The sequence below is a fragment of the Protobothrops mucrosquamatus genome, unplaced genomic scaffold (assembly GCF_001527695.2).
Source record: "Protobothrops mucrosquamatus isolate PMUCROS unplaced genomic scaffold, P.Mucros_1.0 scaffold3401, whole genome shotgun sequence".
In the NCBI taxonomy this organism is placed as follows: Eukaryota; Metazoa; Chordata; class Lepidosauria; order Squamata; family Viperidae; genus Protobothrops; species Protobothrops mucrosquamatus.
In genome coordinates this window covers 108232-131246 of record NW_015389382.1, presented here as the reverse complement: position 1 = coordinate 131246, position 23015 = coordinate 108232, and the positions used below count along the sequence as shown (strand labels likewise).

The window sequence follows — 23015 nt, the reverse complement described above, 5'->3', positions numbered from 1 at the left end:
ATGATGATGATGATGATGATGATGATGATGATGATGATGATGATGATGATAAAGTTGGAAGGGACCTTGGAGGTCATCTAGTCCAACCCCCTGCTCAGGCAGGAAACCCTATACCATTTCGGACAAATGGCTGTCCAGTTTCTTCTTAAAAACTTCCAGTGTTGGCGCATTCACCGCTTCTGGTGGCAGGTTGTTCCACTGGTTAATTGTTCTAACTGTCAGGAAGTTTCTCCTTAGTTCTAGGTTGCTTCTCTCTTTGGTTAGTTTCCACACGTTGCTTCTTGTCCTGCCTTCGGGCACTTTGGAAAATAGCTTCACTCCCTCTTCTTTGTGGCAGCCCCTGAGATATTGGAACACTGCTATCATGTCCCCCCTCGTCCTTCTCTTCATTAAACTAGACATACCCAATTCCAGCAACTGTTCCTTATATGTTTTAGCCTCCAGTCCCCTAATCATCTTTGTTGCTTTTCTCTGTACTCTTTCTAGAGTCTCAACATCTTTTTTACATCATGGTGACCAAAACTGGATGCAGTATTCCAAGTGTGGCCTTACCAAGGCATTGCAAAATGGTATTAATACTTCACGTGATCTTGATTCTATCCCTCTGTTAATGCAGCCTAGCACTGTGTTGGCTTTTTTGGCAGCTGCAGCACACTACTGGCTCATATTTAAATGATTGTCCACTAGGACTCCGAGACAATCTCAGTTTTGAAAACCAATGAGTATCTATCGAGTAGATTTTCAGGATGGGGCCAAAGAAAAATCTCAGATGCAACTCTTTCCCTATACTTTGCTCCTAAACTAATAAGTAGAAGGGCTAGAATGAGAGAATTGAAATGCCTACTAAACCATAGATCCAGAAGGACCTTTAAAGTATTTTAAAGCTATTGGGCTATTAGTGTTTTTCTGATCTTGGATATTGCCCTGCAAACATTTCATTATATGAGGGAAACTTTCATGTTCCTGTTATTTTTCCCACCAAAGTGGTACCTATCTATCTATTTGCATTTACATGCTTTCAAACTGCTAGGTTGGCAGGAGAATAATTCCTACTGTTAATATACCACAAATTGATTGATTGATTGATTGATTGATTGATATTTCATAATCTTCCTTGGAGACTGCTCCTGAGGTAAGTAAACCCAAAGTAGAGGATGCATAGTATAAGTACTTTAGATTTACTTTATACCCTACAAATCAACCAGTTTTTGATTCTCGTGGAAATATCTTTGCTGCATCTCAGAAATTTTTAAGCTGTTATTCTTTTATTAATTAGCTGCAGTACCTTGATTGTTCTCTTCTAACAAATATTCAGAAGCATACTTCCTTTAGTTCCTTCTGAATTGAGAATGTGTATGGATTTGAACAGCTGTAACAGTATTAGAGGATTCATTTAGAAATAATCAGCAGATAATTACAGAGGACCCACTTAAATTGCAATGAATGGCAAGTACCAGTAGCTCTTTCAAAAAAGCAAAATTTACACATTTTTATCTCCACAGGGACCACAAGGAGCAGGAAAAGTCTAATTTGAAAACCTTGTATTATGAATGAATTTGAAAAACTGTAATTGTAAATTTTAGACGGAAATAATGTTCTGATTATTTTTTCAGATGGAAATCATCAGTAGAACATAATAATTAAAATGAGTAATTTTTTAAACTAGTCCAAACCTGCATCTCCAGGTGTCTTGCAGCATCTCAAACCAGTCCCATCAAGATGCTCAGTCTGTTATTTAGTCCTCTGATATAGATTCCAGATGCTGTAGTTATACAATTAAATGCCCTTTACAGACCTCTGAGTTCAATATGAGAATGTGGTAGACTGATGGCTCAAAATGTTGGGTTGAAGACTTACTTTCCCTTCTTACATATGTAGGCCACAGGAATAGCTACACAGAGCTACCCAAGATTCTCCCAGTATGCATTTTTATTTCATTCATGTTTTTACATTCCTAGACTATTTCAAGGGCTTATCAGTTATTATATTACAATGTGCTACATTTGTTTTTGCCTTTGGCTATTGCTGAAAGCTGGGATGTGTGTAGGTTTTATATTTATTATGTTGTCAGACAACAACAAATTAGAGTCTGAAGCCTGACCACTATGAAGCTTTTCAAATTCCAGAAATGGTCTTGAAGAAAGTTTTGCATGAAGCTCTTAAAGGACAAAAAAATGTGCATGGCCCTGTTACAGTGAAACAATTCTTTGCTTATACATTTGTGTACCCCTTCTGAATCTTCTGCATATAGAATGTGTTGACTTAGTTCATATTGTAGGAGCTTTTTGGATTGCCAAACCTGTACATCCATATACTTATACTTCAGAACTGAAAAAGCATCTGAAAAGACAATGGTTTTAGCCACTGCTAAAATTCCTGAATTCCTGATAAACTCAACATTTTGCTGTAATTTATAGTTCCAATAGTAGTAGTGATTATTTTTCTTTTTATGTTGCCCTTCTCAAAAAAAATCAGGTGAGCATATTCCCTAATTTTTTATTTGTAGCAGTGATTGTTATATTTAAATTATATTAATCCCAGATGGCATTCATAAACTTTCATCTGATGTTCCCTAAGTTTTATTTTCAATATTGCTCAAAAAAACTAAAGGCCTGAATAACACTTACTGCCTGTTCTTTTGGCTGATCTTGGGTCATAAAATAACACTTTATTCCTTGGAAGTTTTTTTTANGTGGAACAACCTGCCTCCAGAAACGGTGAACGCGCCAACACTGGAAGTTTTTAAGAAGAAACTGGACAGCCATTTGTCTGAAATGGTGTAGGGTTTCCTGCCTGAGCAGGGGGTTGGACTCGATGACCTCCAAGGTCCCTTCCAACTTTTATTATTATTATTATTATTATTATTATTATTATTATTATTATTATTATTAATAATAATAATAATAATAATAATTACTTGGTCTTCTTTATATGAATTGAACTTCTTTTTCACTGTGCTGCTTGGCTTTCATTAATAGAACTTGTATATTATTTAGATTTTCAGCTATCAAAGTAGGGTCTTCTGTATCATGCAGGTTACTGAGCTCTTCCTCAGTGGCATGTTGAGTGCCATCTGACCTGAGGATCCCATCATCTGGATGCTATAAACAGAAAATGTATATTTTTGTCAAATAAATTTTGTGGGCTTTTTCTGCACTGACAAATGTTTTAAGACAGATGATAGCAGTTTCTGTGAATTATGTTCCTGTCCATGCAACGATGAAGGAATGTTTGTTCTATGTCTAAATCACAGAATTAATAATGTAATCGATGCCTGCCCCCCCCCCCAGTTGTGTACTTTGGAAGGGGATCCAAGCTTTATTTAGGCATCACTCTTTGTTTATCAGATTGAAGGCAGATCTGGGGACATTTTTTCTTCTTTCTATTCCTTGCAATATAGTTAGAAGGATGCATTACAAAGCATTGTGGGAGAGTTCTGTAAGAGTCAAACTACTGAATTCTGGAATATTTAAAAGGAAGCTTAGTCATTTATGTGTGAAAAAGAAAGTTTCTGGCCAATTGAAAAATTGAGAAATGGGGAAAACATTCAGAATGAATCCTGAACGCAAGAAATGTTCTTATTATTCTTATTAGAAATATTAAGGTTATGCAATCAGCACTAATCCGATTCAGTTTATCAGTTCAGGCATTACTATAATCTAATTTCATGATTCAAAACAATTTAGAAAAGTAAGCTGATTCAATTTTCTGTTAATTTAGAAACTATGGTGTTGCGCATGCACAAAAGTCCTCCAGATCTTCAGCAATTGATTCTGCTACATCCTACTTGATTGGATGATTCAGTACAACTTTCTAATTTATTCAGAAATTTCATTTGGAGATGTATCAAACCAGCTTCTAATTGTATCTCCAAGCTAAATCTGCCCACAGCCTGAAGAAACAATAAATCTAACCTTGCATTACTTATGGACCACTTGCCATATATAAATAAAAAGTTATGGGTGACAGAAAATTGTCTTTCATTTTCTGCCTCAGATAAAATCATAATTACTATCTTGCCCAAGGGAATTCATCCCAAGGTGCATAGCTAAATGAATATGGAGATTCTCGGTCATCCAGGTCAAGGTTGTCCCAAAAGTGCTTTTTCCAAAGGCAGAACTGAAAAAGCTTCTTGGATGAAAAGCAAAACATCTTCAAGGAAAAACAAAGAAAGTCCAGATGCCTTTGGGAAAAGCACCTTTGGGTCACCCAAGGGAAGTAGCCATGTTAATTTGTGGAATCCCTTCAACACAAACTCAAGAACTTTGTGGCACCTTGAAGACTAACCTTCACATAGATCTTTATGGATTCCCATCTTTATTCCCAACAGCTATCGGGAGTAAAGTCCCAAGGAAGATTTTATATACTCACTCTCTCTCTCCCTCCCTCCCTCCCTCCCTCCCTCCCTCCCTCTCTCTCTCTCTCTCTCTCTCTCTCTCTCTCTCTCTCTCTCTCTCTCTGTGTGGGTGTGCGTGTGCGTGTGTGTGTAGAGAAGTTTTGTTCTTACAATAGCTCCCAAACTGACACTGAGATTGCCTTGTTACCCTTGGGAAAGTGTATACAACTGCCTTGACTTTTTGATGGAAGACAGGCAAATCTCAGAGAGGGCAAAGAAAAGAAAAAGGGTTCTTTTATTTAAATGTTTAGTAGTATGTTTTACTACTAGTTGCTCTTTGGAAGCTGATAGAATTGAAAAGCAGAATAGAAAGTTGTGAAATGAAAACAAACAGAAAATAACATAAGTTTAAATGGCAACACAGAGCAGATTTTCTATTGTTCTATATCTTAAGCTTATTAACGCTCTACCTACCATGGGGATGATCTTTATTTACTTTTCACAACACATTTTAAACATTTAACCAGTCTTAGGCAATTGCCTCTATGAGTTTTAAAAACTGATTAAATGCATTGCTCCCTAATGCCCTACAAGTTGTTTGTTTGCTGTTTCAATGGATAATATTTTTAAAAAATGAAAACAGCTTTGGATAATTCAGAAAAGCCATTTAATAATGTTTAAATATAAAACAAATGAATCGGTATTGCAAAATCAAACCATAATTAGAGATCCTTATGTAAGAAATATTGTATTGCATGTAAGACAGAGTGTACATTAATATTACAAAAAGGATCAGTGTTGTTCTAATTTAACTTTCTTGGCTGATGTGTTTCTTCTCTTATGCATTTTCCACCAGGCACACTCGGTATTTGACTGCTTTCCAAACATATGGCAGCCTGCAGAAACAATAAATAAGTAGAAGGAAATCCAATTTGGCAAAATGCATATTATGCACATTTTTCTTAGGGTTGTTTGGTAAATATTTATAAGCACTCGAGGTATTTGAAGTGTGCAGTTCTTTGAAAAGTGGCATTGGAATTAAGGCCTGTTTTCTCCTGCTCTGTGTCAAATGCTTTGCTTGCTTGTGTCTCGCTCTCTCTTTATTGGATTTGAATCAGAAGGCTGACACCACAGTTTCACATATTTTGAAACCCAATACATTTTTAATGAATGAAAACTTGGGTTAAAAAAAAATGATCTCAAACTTAACCATTTGAATCAGAGGTATCATCCATAGTGGTGTAGGTGGTTAGCAATACTCAAAATGGTAGCTGCAACGATGCAATTAACCCCTCCCCCTTTCTGTTTCACATTTGGCATACACACAATTCATGCCATTATTTTGAAAAAAAAACAAGTAATAGCACTATAAATACTGCAAAGCTTGCTGTGGTATGGTATTTTTATTTGGTAATGGTCTGGATCTATGTCTCTTCTCTCTCCTGATGCTAATGCCTTGGTGGGCTTTTGGAACAAAAGACTAGATAAAGAAGCAAGCCATTATGTCTATTAAATAAAGGACAGGAAATAAAGTGAGAGTTTTCTTTTTTCTGAGGCTATGATATATTTAGCTACTTTAAATAATAATAATAATAATAATAATAATAATAATAATAATAATAATGATGATGATGATGATGATGATGATGATGATGATGATGATGATGATGATGATGATAAAGTTGGAAGGGACCTTGGAGGTCATCTAGTCCAACCTCCTGCTCATGCAGGAAACCCTATACCACTTCGGACAAATGGCTGTCCAGTCTCTTCTTAAAAACTTCCAGGGTTGGAGCATTCACCGCTTCTGGAGGCAGGTTGTTCCATTGGTTAATTGTTCTAACTGTCAGGAAGTTTCTCCTTAGTTCTAGGTTGCTTCTCTCTTTGGTTAGTTTCCACACGTTGCTTCTTGTCCTGCCTCCAGGCGCTTTGGAAAATAGCTTGACTCCCTCTTCTTTGTGGCAGCCCCTGAGATATTGGAACACTGCTATCATGTCCCCCCTCGTCCTTCTCTTCGTTAAACTAGACATACCCAATTCCAGCAACCGTTCCTTATATGTTTTAGCCTCCAGTCCCCTAATCATCTTTGTTGCTTTTCTCTGTACTCTTTCTAGAGTCTCAACATCTTTTTTACATCATGGTGACCAAAACTGGATGCAGTATTCCAAGTGTGGCCTTACCAAAGCATTGTAAAGTGGTATTAATATTTCATGTGATCTTGATTCTATCCCTCTGTTAATGCAGCCTAGCACTGTGTTGGCTTTTTTGGCAGCTGCAGCACACTGCTGGCTCATATTTAAATGATTGTCCACTAGGACTCCGAGACAATCTCAGTTTTGAAAACCAATGAGTATCTATCGAGTAGATTTTCAGGATGGGGCCAAAGAAAAATCTCAGATGGAACTCTTTCCCTATACTTTGCTCCTAAACTAATAAGTGGAAGGGCTAGAATGAGAGAATTGGAATGCCTACTAAACCATAGATCCAGGAGGACCTTTAAAGTATTTTAAAGCTATTGGGCTATTAGTGTTTTTCTGATCTTGGATATTGCCCTGCAAACATTTCATTATATGAGGAAAACTTTCATGCTCCTGTTATTTTTCCCACCAAAGTGGTACCTATCTATCTATTTGCATTTGCATGCTTTCAAACTGCTAGGTTGGCAGGATAATAATTCCTATGTTAATATACCACAAATTGATTGATTGATTGATTGATTGATTGATATTTCATAATCTTCCTTGGAGACTGCTCCTGAGGTAAGTAAACCCAAAGTAGAGGATGCATAGTTGAAACAGTATAAGTACTTTAGATTTACTTTATACCCTACAAATCAACCAGTTTTTGATTCTCGTAGAAATATCTTTGCTGCATCTCAGAAATTTTTAAGCTGTTATTCTTTTATTAATTAGCTGCAGTACCTTGATTGTTCTCTTCTTAACAAATATTCAGAAGCATACTTCCTTTAGTTCCTTCTGAATTGAGAATGTGTTTGGATTTGAACAGCTGTAACAGTATTAGAGGATTCATTTACAAATAATCAGCAGATAATTACAGAGGACCCACTTAAATTGCAATGAATGGCAAGTACCAGTAGCTCTTTCAAAAAAGCAAAAATTACACATTTTTATCTCCACGGGGACCACAAGGAGCAGGAAAAGTCTAATTTGAAAACCTTGTATTATGAATGAGTTTGAAAAACTGTCATTGTAAATTTTAGCAGGAAATAATGTTCTGATTATTTTTTCAGATAGAAATCATCAGTAGAACATAATAATTAAAATGAGTAATTTTTTAAACTAGTCCTAACCTGCATCTCCAGGTGTCTTGCAGCATCTCAAACCAGTCCCATCAAGATTCTCAGTCTGTTATCTAGTCCTCTAATATAGATTCCAGATGCTGTAGTTATACAATTAAATGCCCTTTACAGACCTTTGAGTTCAATATGAGAATGTGGTAGACTGAAGGGCTCAAAATGTTGGGTTGAAGACCTACTTTCCCTTCTTACATATGTAGGTCACAGGAATAGCTACGCAGAGCTACCCAAGATTCTCCCAGTATGCATTTTTATTTCATTCATGTTTTTACATTCCTAGACTATTTCAAGGGCTTATCATTTATTATATTACCATGTGCTACATTTGTTTTGCCTTTGGCTATTGCTGAAAGCTGGGATGTGTGTAGGTTTTATATTTATTATGTTGTTAGACAACAACAAATTAGAGTCTGAAGCCTGACCACTATGAAGCTTTTCAAATTCCAGAAATGGTCTTGAAGGAGGTTTTGCATGAAGCTCTTAAAGGACAAAAAAATGTGCATGGCCCTGTACAGTGAAACAATTCTTTGCTTATACATTTGTGTACCCCTTCTGAATCTTCTGCATATAGAATGTGTTAACTTAGTTCATATTGTAGGAGCTTTTTGGATTGCCAAACCTGTACATCCATATACTTATACTTCAGAACCAAAAAAGCATCTGAAAAGACAATGGTTTTAGCCACTGCTAAAATTCCTGAATTCCTGATAAACTCAACATTTTGCTGTAATTTATAGTTCCAATAGTAGTAGTGATTATTTTTCTTTTTATGTTGCCCTTCTCAAAAAAAATCAGGTGAGCATATTCCCTAGTTTTTTTATTTGTAGCAGTGATTGTTATATTTAAATTATATTAATCCCAGATGGCATTCATAAACTTTCATCTGATGTTCCCTAAGTTTTATTTTCAATATTGCTCAAAAAAACTAAAGGCCTGAATAACACTTACTGCCTGTTCTTTTGGCTGATCTTGGGTCATAAAATAACACTTTATTCCTTGGAAGTTTTTTTTATCTCCAAGGCGCCATATCGTGTCGTTTCATGATTTTTATCGCAATTCTCTGCAGCAAACTCTCAGATGTAATAAACTGTATTTGCCAATATTTTCTAAGCACAGTTTCCTAAGAAATGTAGTAAAATAAAGGGCTTTGGGGCTGCAGCATATTGCTGCTAGTCAGTTGATACAAGCGTGTGATTCAACATGATATTTTGGCAAGGCACTTGTGAGTTTAGAAGCAGAAAAATACCTTAATATATATCAATGTGTTCACACGCTGTTTTCACAATTACTAGTTAAGGACTGGCCCAGTGTTATATGCTGGTAAATAAATGCATAGAATTGGGAACATCAACTCCTATGCTACAAGAAACCATACCCTTGCACTAATGCACCAATCAATTCAGAATAATGTCCTAATGGAATGCTATCTGTCCATCCGTCCATCCGTCCATCCATCCATCCATCCATCCGTCCATCCATGCATTTATCTAGTTTTAAATAGATAAATAAAATTTAACTCAATCTTATACTGAATAAAGAAAACAAAGAAAGAGAAAGAAGAAGAAAATAAAAGTCTTTTTTTTCCTAATCACCAAAACCACAAGTTATAAGTGCATTTTTTTCCCATTTCCTTATGTCTTTAAGAGGTTTCCAATCAGTAATGGAGTGTTATGTGTCAACAAGAGATCCCGCACTAGCAACCGGAAACCTGACAGGCTGCAAAAAAAGCCATAGTTTTATTAAAATTCATCTTTTCCCTTCAAAAGCTGTCCTCATTGTCTCTGTTACACTAGAATTTAGCTTGTGGTCTCCCAATTACAGGGGTAATAACTTCTGTCTAGCTAACAGCTAGGACAGCTGGCTCACACATCTTTTTCAATGACAAAAATGCAGATACACAAAAAATGATACCACACATAGAATAAATCATTTTTGACATCAGAAATTTCATACATAATTCACACTGTTTGAGGAGAAGTTTCTGCTGCCAAATGGAAGTGTCCGGGAAGAAAGGGCATTACAAGAAGCCTGGGGTTTCAGTAACTTTTATGATTTAGTATGCCTTGAGTTTAGTATGCCTTTCTACATTCCTTGGATATGATATAAAATCCAGCATATATCAAATCACAACCTTTTTATCCTCAAGTTCTGCATTAATCAGAACTTTTTTCTAATAATATCTTGTCCAACTCCACAAAACTCATCACATCAGCTCTCTTCATTGGTTATACAAAGGTACTGTGCTGCAAGCAGTGGTGGGATTCAGCTAGTTTGCAACAGTTCAGCAGAACCGGCAGCAAATTTTTTGTTGCCCAGGCCCAGAATGGACTTCCAGAAGCGGCTTCCACACAGAGAACCGATTCTTCACATATTTGAATCCCATCACTGGCTGCAAGCTTTAATATGGAGTCACTTGGGCCTATTCTATCACAATCACCCATACAGTAGTACAATCCCATGCTGTGAGGTGTGAAAATAAGTACCTTTGTACTTGCAGAAGATTCCATACCCCTGCCAAAAAATCCCAAAGAGTTACTGTCAATTATTATTGACAATGATGGGTTAAATAAGGTAATGTTTTAATTCAGTATAAGTCATATTTCTAAATTGTTGACCCCTTTATCCAAGAGTATTGAGGAAGATTTGCTTGCTTCCAAACTACCACCTAGCTGGGGTTCCCACACACATTTTCCTGTTGTGTAGGATCATACAGGATGTCATGTTCCATCAAGGCTTTAGTAATGATAGCCAGTGTTAGCTTAGGATGAGAAGAGATGACGTAGCATGATTGAAGAAAGCATATTTTTACACTAGGAACTTGATAGTTTTTACAGGTATGGTCAATATGTTCAGAATTTCAAGAATAATACTAAGGTTGTTAGGTTGGGGGCTCAGTCTGTATAATTATATACTGTCTTCTTTTAGAACATAGATTAACCATCTACTGTATGTACCAACTGCAGTGTTAAAATTATGTTCAGTTTTTATACTAGAACACTTGCATGTCCACTCATGTTAATAATTATTGGGCCTCAAATCAAATATTGATAAAGGAAATTCCTATTACTATCTCCTATTAATGATATAATTAATAGGAGATAGTTAATAGAATCTTCCTTTATCAGTGTTTATTGATTATTTATTATACCTTCGACAGGATTTTAGGGTGATATCCTACTATGAGGTAAGTAAAAGACGCTAAGGAGTCAGTTTTATGCCTACTGGATAAGAATTTCAATCTAAGTCCCCACTAGTATGATTCTCTAATTAATACACTTTAGGGACAATTTTAACTGCCATTCCTCATTTAACATATAACATACTAATTAAGTGCAACAAGCATTAGAAAGCAATTTATTTACAGTATAACGCTGATATACTGTTTTTTAATAGACATTAGGGTTCAATTCAACACAGGGGAAATTCAAAATAAAGCAGAGTAGAAAGTTTTAAAAGGGTTGATCCATAGAAGGCCTACACAGAATCCATAAAGCTGAAAAATAAAATGACATTTCACATCATCAATAGATAGTTTTCAGATTTCTTAGGTTGTGGTTAATTGCTTGATTATATATCTCTCCGAACTTAATTAACTCATCAAAGTTTAATTTACAGAGATATCTTGAATCTGGGAGAGCTTATACTATAACTACCATTTGTATTTACTGGGTTTGGGTCCATCTATTAACTTCATGTTTCATGTGTGATAGCAGCTCTTATGGGGGTCCATAGAGGGGAGTCTATCTAGGCTTCTGTTCTGTATCATTAGCAGCTGGCATCTGTGGAAGTAGGAGATACTAATGGCTAATTTCTGCCTGAGTAAGCAGACCTAGGAAAGCAGCTAATATCCAGGGATGCACCCATACTGGTATATTTGAGTAGGCACAAGTCACAAATTTACATCTGATTGCTTTTGATATCTTATTTTGTAAAATAATTTATTTGCCCAAAGAAGAAAAAAGTATTCAAAAAAGAAACTGAAACTAAAACTAAAGTAAAACATAGCACATGTACATGAAATATAATTACACCAGAGAGTTTTTACTTTTTTGAACAATCAACGCAGAATTGATTATAACAGGTCTTGTTGATCAGCCTTTATGTTTCTTCTGTAAAGAGCCAGTTCAAATGCTGAAAGTCAACATATTTCTTCAATGTGTATTTTTGCATCTGGGGGATTATAGTTTCTTTCCTTCATCACCTTCTTTATTATGCTTCATTACAATTCTGATAAACTGAAAGGTCCTCAGAGATCAGCAAATTTGGAATCTTCAGTAAGATTCAACATTACATACATATTTTTAAATTTTAATGCTGTTTTCAATACAAATGTCTTATCTCTACTTCTAGACCCCTGTATTTGTCTATTTTTATTATTATTATTTGTGCCTTCGAGTCATTGTTGACTCCTGGTGAGCTCCTGGACCAATCCCTGCCATTTTCTTGGCAAGATTTCAGAAGTAGTTTATCACTGCCTATTTTCTAGAGCTGAGAGAGAGTGACTGGTCCAAAGTCATCCTGCTAATTTGTGCTAAGGTGAGACTAGCACTCACCGTATCCTGGTTTCTAGCCTGGTGCCTTAACTGCTACATCAAACTGACTTTCTCTAGTCCTCTGTACAGGTATTAAATAATTATGTGCGAAGGCCAAAACTGTTGGCAGAGATTAATTATTATTGCTATGCTTGGTCACATTATTGCTATGCTTGGCCAGACGTTTAGACTGGATTTGAAATTTTTGTTTACCTATCAAATCTTTCTCAATGATCTGGGATAGACAGATATTGTTGTTTGATGGTGTTAAAGGTACCATCACAGGATGTAAGCTGTTCCAAGTAAAGCTACCTTTTGTGACTGACTGATGGTGATTTTGTCACTGCAGATGGTGTTCAAATGGTGCTCCAGATATTTTGGGATTGCACCCAAGGCACCTATCACTATTGGTATTATCTTTGTTTACTTTTGCCAAATTCATTCCATTTGCAGGTCTTTATATTTTTGTGATTTTTTGCCAGTTTTTCTTCTCTATTCTGCTTTCTCCAGGGATTCCAATGTCCACTGCCAAACTTTTATTTGTCTTGTTTATTAACAATTGCTAAGTCTGAGGTGTTGTGTGGAGAGATTGTTACTACTAGTAGTAATAATTTTGACAGCCAAAGTCAGTGATACGAATGAAATGATGAAGTTGCAATGTGACAGTGATGTGATGATTTGGCAGCATAAAATTTTAGTAGCATAATCCTGGGGTATTTCAAGCACTGTAAACATAATGCTTGGGAACTTTATATGATTTGGTAGACTGCCCACTTCGGCTTTCTGAGGTCATAGGCAAAGTAGGAAAAGGGTTGAATCCCTATGTTTGTCTATTATTGTCAGTCCTTTGGCGTAGACCAGACTCAAACATCAAAGTTGAGAATAATAAAACTACCTTATCATGAAGTTAGAGTAACAAAATCTTGCAACTTTTCAAATTTCTTTCTATGCAGCACCTGGCTAGATTACATCCTGTTTGCCAGCTTCTCCTGACAGACTAAATTTGGTTGTGTTCTGATCTTTTTTCAGAGAATTATCCTGGTGACAGGCAGGCAAATGGCTACGCAGAGTCTCAGATCTTTTAGATATAGTCTAATACTGTCTCCACTATAGTCTCTACTACAGTCATGATCTAAATCTAGCTGTATAAATCTGGTTGTGTTCACAGGAGCAAAAAAAAATAATGATTGATATAAAGGGAGTTTTTACAGTACAAATAGCAGATATGAGAAAGGGTTAAACTCACTGCTCCCTACATGAAACCTCATGCCATTAGATTTAAAAATCCATTTAGGTGTTGTATTTGATTTGGTCCTAGGATTTTGAAATTCATTGCACACTGCCATGCTACTGTGATAATTCCGCAAATATGCTTTTCTGTTTTTTGTTTTGTTTCATCTTTTCTTTTGATAGAGCTTTTCATCTCTTCAAAGTACTCGCTGCATTGCTCAAACACTGATATCCCTATGTATCCATTCTTTGATTTCCATTACAGCCTCTACTCTTCTTTGTAGAATGATCCCCAGTAAGAATTGTGTTCTTCATCTGAATAACTGAATATAGCCATCATAACTGGGAGAGCTGTTTCATTTTGCAATCACTACCTTCTCTTATAATAAAGCAGTGATTTAAAAGCATCAAACTGTTTGTCTACTGCAGGGGTCAAGCCCGATTGCATCTTGGGCAGTATTGTGATTTATCGGGATGTTTTTTGCCTTTATGGAGCCAGGATGGGCGCGGCCTGCGGCGGGCCACATCCAGCCCATGGACCGCATATTTGACATGCCTGGTCTACTGGATACAACTTTCTTTTTCTTTAATAATCCCAATACAACTATTGGCAAGATTTAAAAAAAGATAAAATCATGCAATGGTTCATGAAGGCAATCTGACAGTCACTTTGAGTAGTGACTTTAAACTTCAGGCATTGTTTACGTAAATTGCAGATAAAATGGCAAGCATCCTTAGCAGGCTTTAGATCTTCCATATCATTGGATTACAACATAGCAATCCTTAACATATTCACTACTGTAGAGAATAAACTCCACTGAAAATGTTAAATTTGCTATGTCCCAAAGATGATGCATTAGTTGGTATTTTCCCTAATATTCATAGAAGACTTTTCTCCATGAAGAAACATTCAAATACATAATTCCATTATTTACAATCTAAGATGTTACTGCACAAGAGTATTTTAAAAAAAATATTGATGCAGATTGGTTTTTATTTAATTGTTAATGAACTTTGAATGCTTTCATTTTTTTTCATGGCAGGGCAACAGCACCTTTAAAAGGTACATGATCAGGAACAATTCAAAAGATGAAATATGTTTCAGCTTGAAGATTCAAGAGTTGGAAAAGTTGTATACAACACAGTTCTATTTGTCATTGAGCTTTGGCGATTTGCTAGGGGGAAAAAACATGTAGAGAAATCATAGAAAAACATAGATGTCATGCATTCTCAAAGCTTGCAAAAATCCAAAGGTTGTATCCAATGCTCTTTTTATATAGGAAAGGTGCATCATTGCCCGCTGCATTTGTCTGCAGTTTTCTGTAGTTCTGGAATCCCTCCAAATGTCTTCTAGTCTGCAGTAGAAGCTTAGGGACTGCAGTGGAGGGATTTGCCCATTGTACTCAGTACAAGAGATGCTCAAGCGCAAGTATATCACAGCCTTCAAGTTTGTAGCCAGTTTAAAGAAACCAGTTCCATGCTGTAAGTGTTAAAACATTGTTTGTCTCTGTTTCATTAGAATGATTATAGGAAGTTATCTATGCAATGCAAGGACTTTGTGGTGGGTGTCCTGGATCTCTGCAGAGACACAGAAGAAGTAGAAGCTATTCTGAATGGTGATGTGAGTGTACAAACATGGCCTGAACATCCCCGTCCAAGTTTAAGCAGAATCAAGCTGGCTATTAAATATGAAGTCAAAAAGGTAAATATTCTCTTGCTGCATGTTCTCTTGTTGCATGTTGAAAGTCAGATAAAAATGGATTACATGTTCAAAAAAACTGCATGTAAACAAAACACGTAGACCTTAAAGTAATGGCAAATAGTAACAGTGAAAGATGGTAGCAATAGCAAGAGAGGAGATTGTGGGTTGTAGTGAAAGATGGTGATGGTTAACTGCAGAACCTTCTTTGAAAGTAGTTCAATGACACAAGTCCAAAAAAAACTAAATCAGCATGACATTTTAGGAATAGATGCATTTTGCAAACTCTCCTTCAACTTTTCTTGAAATAAGCCTTACTTAAGTAGTTGGGTAAGGCAGGAAAGGATCTATAGATAAATCAGTGAAGCATTTTTATCTAACTCCTGGTGATTCTTGTGAGTTTCTATTAAGATATAGTAACCCATTCAATTTAGAATGAAAAGAAAACAGTGCTGAACTGCAAGATAGAGTTCTTTGCTGTGTGGAAAATATGCTGATAGTATTCCAATACAGTATAACTTTATTCTTGCTGTGAAAAATATTATTTTTTCAGCATATTAAATATTATTTTATTCTGTATATCCTAAATGAGAATAGCATATATTTAAAAACTACTTAAATTGGAAATAACACTAATCAGCTGCTCACAGCCTGAAATCTCCAAATATGATTGACTAATAATTGTTGAGGATAATAGGAGTTGTAATCAAACCTATTTGCAAGTTGCCAGGGTAGTTGACATTGCCTAGAGATTTTTTTTTTTTAAATCAACTTTGTTTATTATAGAAGTTCATGTTCTACTTTCTACTATTTAGGATCTGGATGAGAGAGGTTGTGTTTGGTATATATTACAGTATGTCTTTCTTTTATTTTATGCCATTACACATCAACAAATATACCTCTATATAAAGGAAGGATGCAATCTCTGTCTATCTCATCTCATAAATAAGTCTCTGGGGTCCAGTGCAGCACAAAAGCAGTGGATCTTGATTAAAATAGACAGGCTCAGAATAGCGCTTCAGAGACTTAAACAGAAAACTGTAGCATCATCATTGAAAAGATTCATTATAATTGTTGCCCAGGAAAGCCTTAGAGCCCTCTCCCACATCATCAACTGTGGACAAGGAAGCTAGCAATCACTGTCTTTCTCATTGCTGATAAATTTTGACCAAGTCCATATCGCCTGGATTAATGTGAAAATTTAACGATAGCAGCATATGCCTTTTCATTTCCAGAATATTCGAGGCCCTTCTCTGCTCAAAAAAACTATTAAATGATTTTTGAAGTGTGGATTTTGAGAGGAAAAAAAAGGATTTTAAAATGGATAATTAACTGGAGATTTTCATAGTGAAATCTTTAAAAGGAAAACAAATGAATGCAGAAATAAGCCTAAGTGGTTTTGTGGGTAAATAGAAGAGAAATCCAGGGATTTGCCTCGGGATGAAAAAGCAACTTTGGTCTTTAATTGGAAAAATAATAACTTACTGCTGAAGATTATGAATGGAGTGGTGTAGCTGATGGGATTTAGGTATCCTCAGCTATTAGAGATCCTAATCATTAGCTTTAATATGGTTTCTTAATATAACAAAATTATGGACTAGAAGCCAAGAACAAAATTCTTGGCTTTTAGTCTGTAAACCTTTGGTTTAGCCCATAAACTGTTGGAAACACAGGTCCTTTTCTAATTTGGGTCAATTTCCTATGCTGGAAAGTAATGATAGAAAAAAAGATGAGAATGGTAATATTTTATTGAACAAATAGGTCAAACTCGATGTGGTTTTCCATATCATAGACAATTGTAATGGTGCTTTGGGTTATCTAATGTGAAATCTACTGTGGCTTATTATCTATGGTTTGGGCTTAGGGTGCTGTCTAGAGTACTGTAGATATTTTTAACAGGTTATGATTAAAAGTATTGTGGCTTAGCATGATCTTTAAAATGGTAAGCAATTAAAAAAAATCAGGCCATGGTCACTTTTAAAGCAAAAGCAACTGCTCCATAGTCAGAATTAGGGATACAGCTCAAGGGAGAATAGTATTTAGTCCTTTGTTTGGCAAGAAATAGCATTTGGAAGTGACATGAATAAGAAACCAGCTTGGAGAGTAAAAACCTAAACCCTTCTCCTCCTACTTCATGGTCTCAAACCTGATCATATGGAACTACTTTTTCTGGCAAAACAAAGCCAACAGAAAATGACATTTTTATGCTGCTACCAAAGGTTATCTGGATTTATGCAGCCAAGATCTAGTAGCCCTAAACAAAGTCCATGGGGCTGGGCATATTTCTTAAAGTTTGGTGGTTAGCCAGTTAATGATTATCTATTGTTCAATATGGGAAATCTTTGTATAAATAGAATCCTGCATTTTTCACCATGCCCATTATCTTCAATGGACTGTGGCGTTGAGGGGATGGTGACAAATTATGCTTTACCCTACAAGAGTCTGCAACAGCTGACAGACCTGCGGGCTCCCACAGCGCTCACGAAATCCAAGAAGGGGATGCTGCAAATTGAAATAACTAAGCTGAAGAAAATAATACATTGATTGCTTAAAAGTAGGAAAAGCTTGTCAGAGCATTTTAAACAGTTTAACCATGGATACATGATTTGCAAATTGATCACTGCTTTTTCTGTTTTTTTTTCTTCTGATTAATTATTTGTACAATATACTATGATTATGGATATTGGTTCACTGGAAGCGAGCTCGGAAAGTGCTCCAAATTTTATAGTTAACAGCTGTTCCTTCCTTTCCTTCTAACTCTCTCCACCTGCTTATTGCTTTCTTAGCAGCTGTGCCCAGACTTTCTCTTCCAATTATCAAAGCAATTCATTCCAACTCTTACTCTGCAAGCTCCTTCATTTTAATTATCCTTTAGAGGGCCTGGATGGATCCAACGGCAATGTTTCAAAATAGGCCAGGCAGGAGAATTATATTCCTGATTTCTAACTGTATTTATTTCACTAACATCCCGGTGTAATTTTTTTTGCAACAAGAATTGTAGCTTGGTAATCAAGCCTCTGCTTTAAATACCAAACTTTCCTTTAGCATTTCCAATTAAAGGACCAGGGAACTGAATGAAATATTTGTGGTCCTCCTGAGTCAGCTTCTTTTTAAAGGAAGTTTGGTAGCTTGCAGTTTCAGAGCTTCTGGCAGCTCATAAATCCTTATGTCTGTTGCATCCACCAGGTCCCTTTCAGAATACTGAATGCAGATTTAGTCCTCCTATGCTATTCCAATCTGCTACCAAAATTACTGGTTGCCTTTGACTTATGGATGTAATTTAGCCCGGAATTATGGTTATAAATCATTGTGGTTGTAAATCAAGGCATCACATGACCAGAACCAATTATTCAACATTAGTATTGGCAGTCATTAAGTGAACCCTGCAGCCATTAGGTGAATTAATTTTCCCCAATGGGTGTTTTTTGTTTGAAACTGGAAGTGAGTGCCAGAAACCAGGAAAAATGTTATGTGACCATGGGACACTGCAAATAACCATAAAGGTGAGCCACAGGCCAAGCCCCAAAATGTAATCCTGTGACTGCAAGAGTGCATATGTGCAGCAGTCATAACTTTGAAAATGGGTCATAAGTAGCTTTGGGGTGGGTTGTCATAAGTTTGAATGGTTACTAACTGACCTGTGGTTAGTCGAGGATTTGCAGTACAGTTATTCAGCAGTCTTTTTTTCTGATGATCATTCAGTTAGCATATGTAGTTTTCGTACAATTTGGAACAGGGTTAGTGCACCACTATTTTGTTGGCTGGGCTTAAGCTAATGCATTCAGAATAATGAAGGAATGTTAGAGAATAAAATGGATACAAATAGAAAACATGAGCTGTGTGTGCCGCTTGTTATAGCTGGAACACAACTATGCAATGTACTGACTTGAATGGGTGATACAGTCTTATTTGCATATCCGCTGAAGGGTGAGTTTTTAAAAATCCCCTCCCCAACATTTTTGCCTGAGTTAGCATTGCCATTTAAAAACACCAGGGATTGCCACTCCTCATTAGACATGAAAACTACCCTCTTTAAAAGCTCATCATAGGGGAAAAAAAACAAATTAGAAGCCTAACTATAATCTTCTGCCCACATTATCCATTATCCTAATACTTTTCCACATGCAAGAGGAAATGATGGTGGCTCAACAGGCCACGATTCTGAGATTGATATTGCTCATTGTGGTGGTGGTAAACCCAACAAATAAGGGCACCATGGGGGAGTGTGCATTTTCTACTGAATTCATATTCATGGATATGGATTACTTGGTAAGCTTTTTAAACAGATGAAAAATGAAGCAGAATATTGCTTCCCAGCTTCTGGCAATCTGTATGGTTCTTATCAATTTGTTTCAGGTAGGGGCTGGGTCAAAGACTGTTTCTGTATAATTTGGAAGGCCAAGATAAAAATTATATATCTCAACCACATTATCCTGTCCATTTTCTACCTGTTCACATTCTAATTCATTTATTCCTTTTAATGCATAGGATTTGGAGAGTAGGTGATAAGAAATTACTTGTGATAAATATAATGGAAGGGAAAATCTATGGACCTAATGTGATCATATATCTCAAACATTCCTCAGGCTACAAGAGAAATAAAAACAGTAAGACCCACAGCAACACTTAGGCTGCAACTCTGTCATTACCCCATGCTATCATTTTTTTAAAAAACACTAAACATAGTTAAATTACCTGCCATCCCATGAAACATTGTTTGGCTTCACACTTTGCACTATACCAAAGTTTATAGTCTACAAACTGTTAGATCGCGCAGGCAGTAAGACACGAGTCGACTGACAGTCAGCTCTCGGTTTATTGGCAAGGCATAAAGTAAATCCGGACTGGCATCTGGGCCAGGGGAGCCCTCTTTTATGGGATTCCCCTGGCTTGTAATCACACAATTCCATTGGCTGGTAAGACCCTGTTGCTAGTTAGCCAACCAGCAACGGGCATGAAACTGTATGCAGATGGAGAAGGGCAATCACCCTTAATGNGCCGCCGCAGCCTCCCGAACGCCCCGCCGCGGCCCGCCGCACCCCCCGCGGCCTCCCGGACGGCCCGCCGCCGCCTACCCGACCGCGCCGCCGCCGCCGCCTACCCGACCGGACCGCGCCGCCGCCGCCTACCTGACCGCGCCACCGCCGGTTAGAATTTTTTTTTCCTTTTGTTTTGTCCTCTAAAAACGATGTGCGTCTTATGGTCAGGTGCGTCTTATGGTGCGAAAAATACGGTAATCCTGTGACTGCAAGGGTGCATACGTGCAGTAGTCATAACTTTGAAAATGGGTCATAAGTAGCTTTGGGGTGGGTTGTCATAACTTTGAATGGTTACTAACTGACCTGTGGTTAGTCGAGGATTTGCAGTACAGTTATTCAGCAGTCTTTTTTCTGATGATCATTCAGTTAGCATATGTAGTTTTCGTACAATTTGGAACAGGGTTAGTGCACCACTATTTTGTTGGCTGGGCTTAAGCTAATGCATTCAGAATAATGAAGGAATGTTAGAGAATTAAATGGATACAAATAGAAAACATGAGCTGTGTGTGCCGCTTGTTATAGCTGGAACACAACTATGCAATGTACTGAGTTGAATGGGTGATACAGTCTTATTTGCATATCCGCTGAAGGGTGGGTTTTTAAAAATCCCCTCCCCAACATTTTTGCCTGAGTTAGCATTGCCATTTAAAAACACCAGGGATTGCCACTCCTCATTAGACATCAAAACTAGCCTCTTTAAAAGCTCATCATAGGAAAAAAAATTAGAAGCCTAACTGTAATCTTCTGCCCACATTATCCATGGTATCCTCAGCATTATAAGAAAGTTATAACTATCTCCTAATACTTTTCCACATGCAAGAGGAAATGATGGTGGCTCAACAGGCCAAGATTCTGAGATTGATATTGCTCATTGTGGTGGTGGTAAACCCAACAAATAAGGGCACCATGGAGAAGTGTGCATTTTCTACTGAATCCATATTCATGAATATGGATTACTTGGTAAGCTTTTTAAAGAGATGAAAAATGAAGCAGAATATTGCTTCCCAGCTTCTGGCAATCTGTATGGTTCTTATCAATTTGTTTCAGGTAGGGGCTGGGTCAAAGACTGTTTCTGTATAATTTGGAAGGCCAAGATAAAAATTATATATCTCAACCACATTATCCTATCCATTTTCTACCTGTTCACATTCTAATTCATTTATTCCTTTTAATGCATAGGACTTGGAGAGTAGGTGATAAGAAATTACTTGTGATAAATATAATGGAAGGGAAAATCTATGGACCTAATGTGATCATATATCTCAAACATTCCTCAGGCTACAAGAGAAATAAAAACAGTAAGACCCACAGCAACACTTAGGCTGCAACTCTGTCATTACCCCATGCTATCATTTTTTTAAAAACACTAAACATAGTTAAATTACCTGCCATCCCATGAAACATTGTTTGGCTTCACACTTTGCACTATACCAAAGTTTATAGTCTACAAACAGCAATTGCTGAGTTCCCACAGGTCCCACACTAGGTTGAGTGGCAATGAGCACCTTTCCAAAAGTTTTATTTGGCTGTAAATCAGCTCATAATATTAGAATGGCTTGTCTTCAGAAGTTGTGGGTGCTCCATCACTGGAGGCTTTCAAAAAGAGACTGGACAACCATTTGTCTGAAACGGTATAGGGCAGGGGTAGGCAACCTCGGCTCTTTTATGACTCATGGACTTCAACTCCCAGAATTCCTGAGTCAGCTATATTGACTCAGGAATTCTGGGAGTTGAAGTCCATGAGTTATAAAAGAGCCGAGGTTGCCTACCCCTGGTATAGGGTCTCGACCAGGGGGTTGGACTAGAAGACCTCCAAGAACTCTTCAAACTGTTATTCTATGTTCTGTGTTCTATGTTGTAGAATAGAAGGACTGTAAATTAGGGACAGAAAGATTAGCAAAGAAGAATCTCTTCTCTGTAACTTATTTTTTGTGGCTTAAATACAGCCCAGAAGAGCAGATTGGTTGAAATCCAAAAGCTTAGTGTCAGATGTATCCTACAGTATTCATCCCAGGGTTTGTAAGCAGAAGATCTGAAGATAAAGAAGTCAGGGTAAAGCAGGAATGACAGGAACAGGGCTGAGGAGGATTTTTTAAAAAATCAACAAGATGGTGTCTTGGCAGCACAGCAATGCTTTGCTCCTTTTATACATACATTTGCCCCTTGTATCTATCAGACCTGCCACTGATATGTGTCAACAAACTAACTTTCCATAATCCATTCATGTATCCTAATCATGTAAAAAAAAGTCTCTTATCTATGCTGAAATAACCATTATAGCAACAAAAAAATAATGTCTAGAAGGTTTTAATGGTCTAAGAAACAATGGCTGCAGATGAGCTGTTTGCAACAGTAGATGCAACTTTTACTGAATTAATTAACCTGCTTTTTTTATACCCTGCTTAAAACTGGTAAAATGTTTTCTTGAATACTGAGCAGTTTATGGATATCTCTAAATATAGAGGAAAAAAGGTGAATCAGACTTTATTCGTCTTCTTGCATTTATTTGTCTCAACGGTAGTTTATCAGGGTTGTCATTAAGATGGATTGCTAGTGAAAGCAATCCTTCAGAAAATTGGCCATCTGTACTTGTTCTGCTTTTCAGGAGCTGTTAATACTAAATGCAACTTAGAAAGTTATGTTTTGCTTGACGTGCTAATAAGAATAACGTTCATCTTCTGACAGCTGTACGTCACGGCTTTAAATTGTAATACCCTGCATTTCTGGCTAGGTTTTACATGATCTAATGGTTTCACCAAGATGTGACCAAGCTCTTTCTTTTTTATGAATGATGTTATTTCATCTGCATGGAAGTGGAAAGTGCTCACACGGAGTCTTCTCATCTACCATCATTGCATTGGAA

General features: G+C 36.8%; 1 protein-coding gene across 1 annotated transcript in view; it reads left to right on the top strand.

Moving 5' to 3' along the window:
* TRPC7 (transient receptor potential cation channel subfamily C member 7) overlaps nt 1–23015 on the top strand; it is a 147814-nt gene that overhangs the window by 39604 nt on the left and 85195 nt on the right. Inside the window, exon 2 of the mRNA XM_015826952.1 lies at nt 14934–15116. Coding sequence (XP_015682438.1) covers nt 14934–15116 — 183 coding nt within the window. The remainder of the gene's footprint in view (nt 1–14933; nt 15117–23015) is intronic.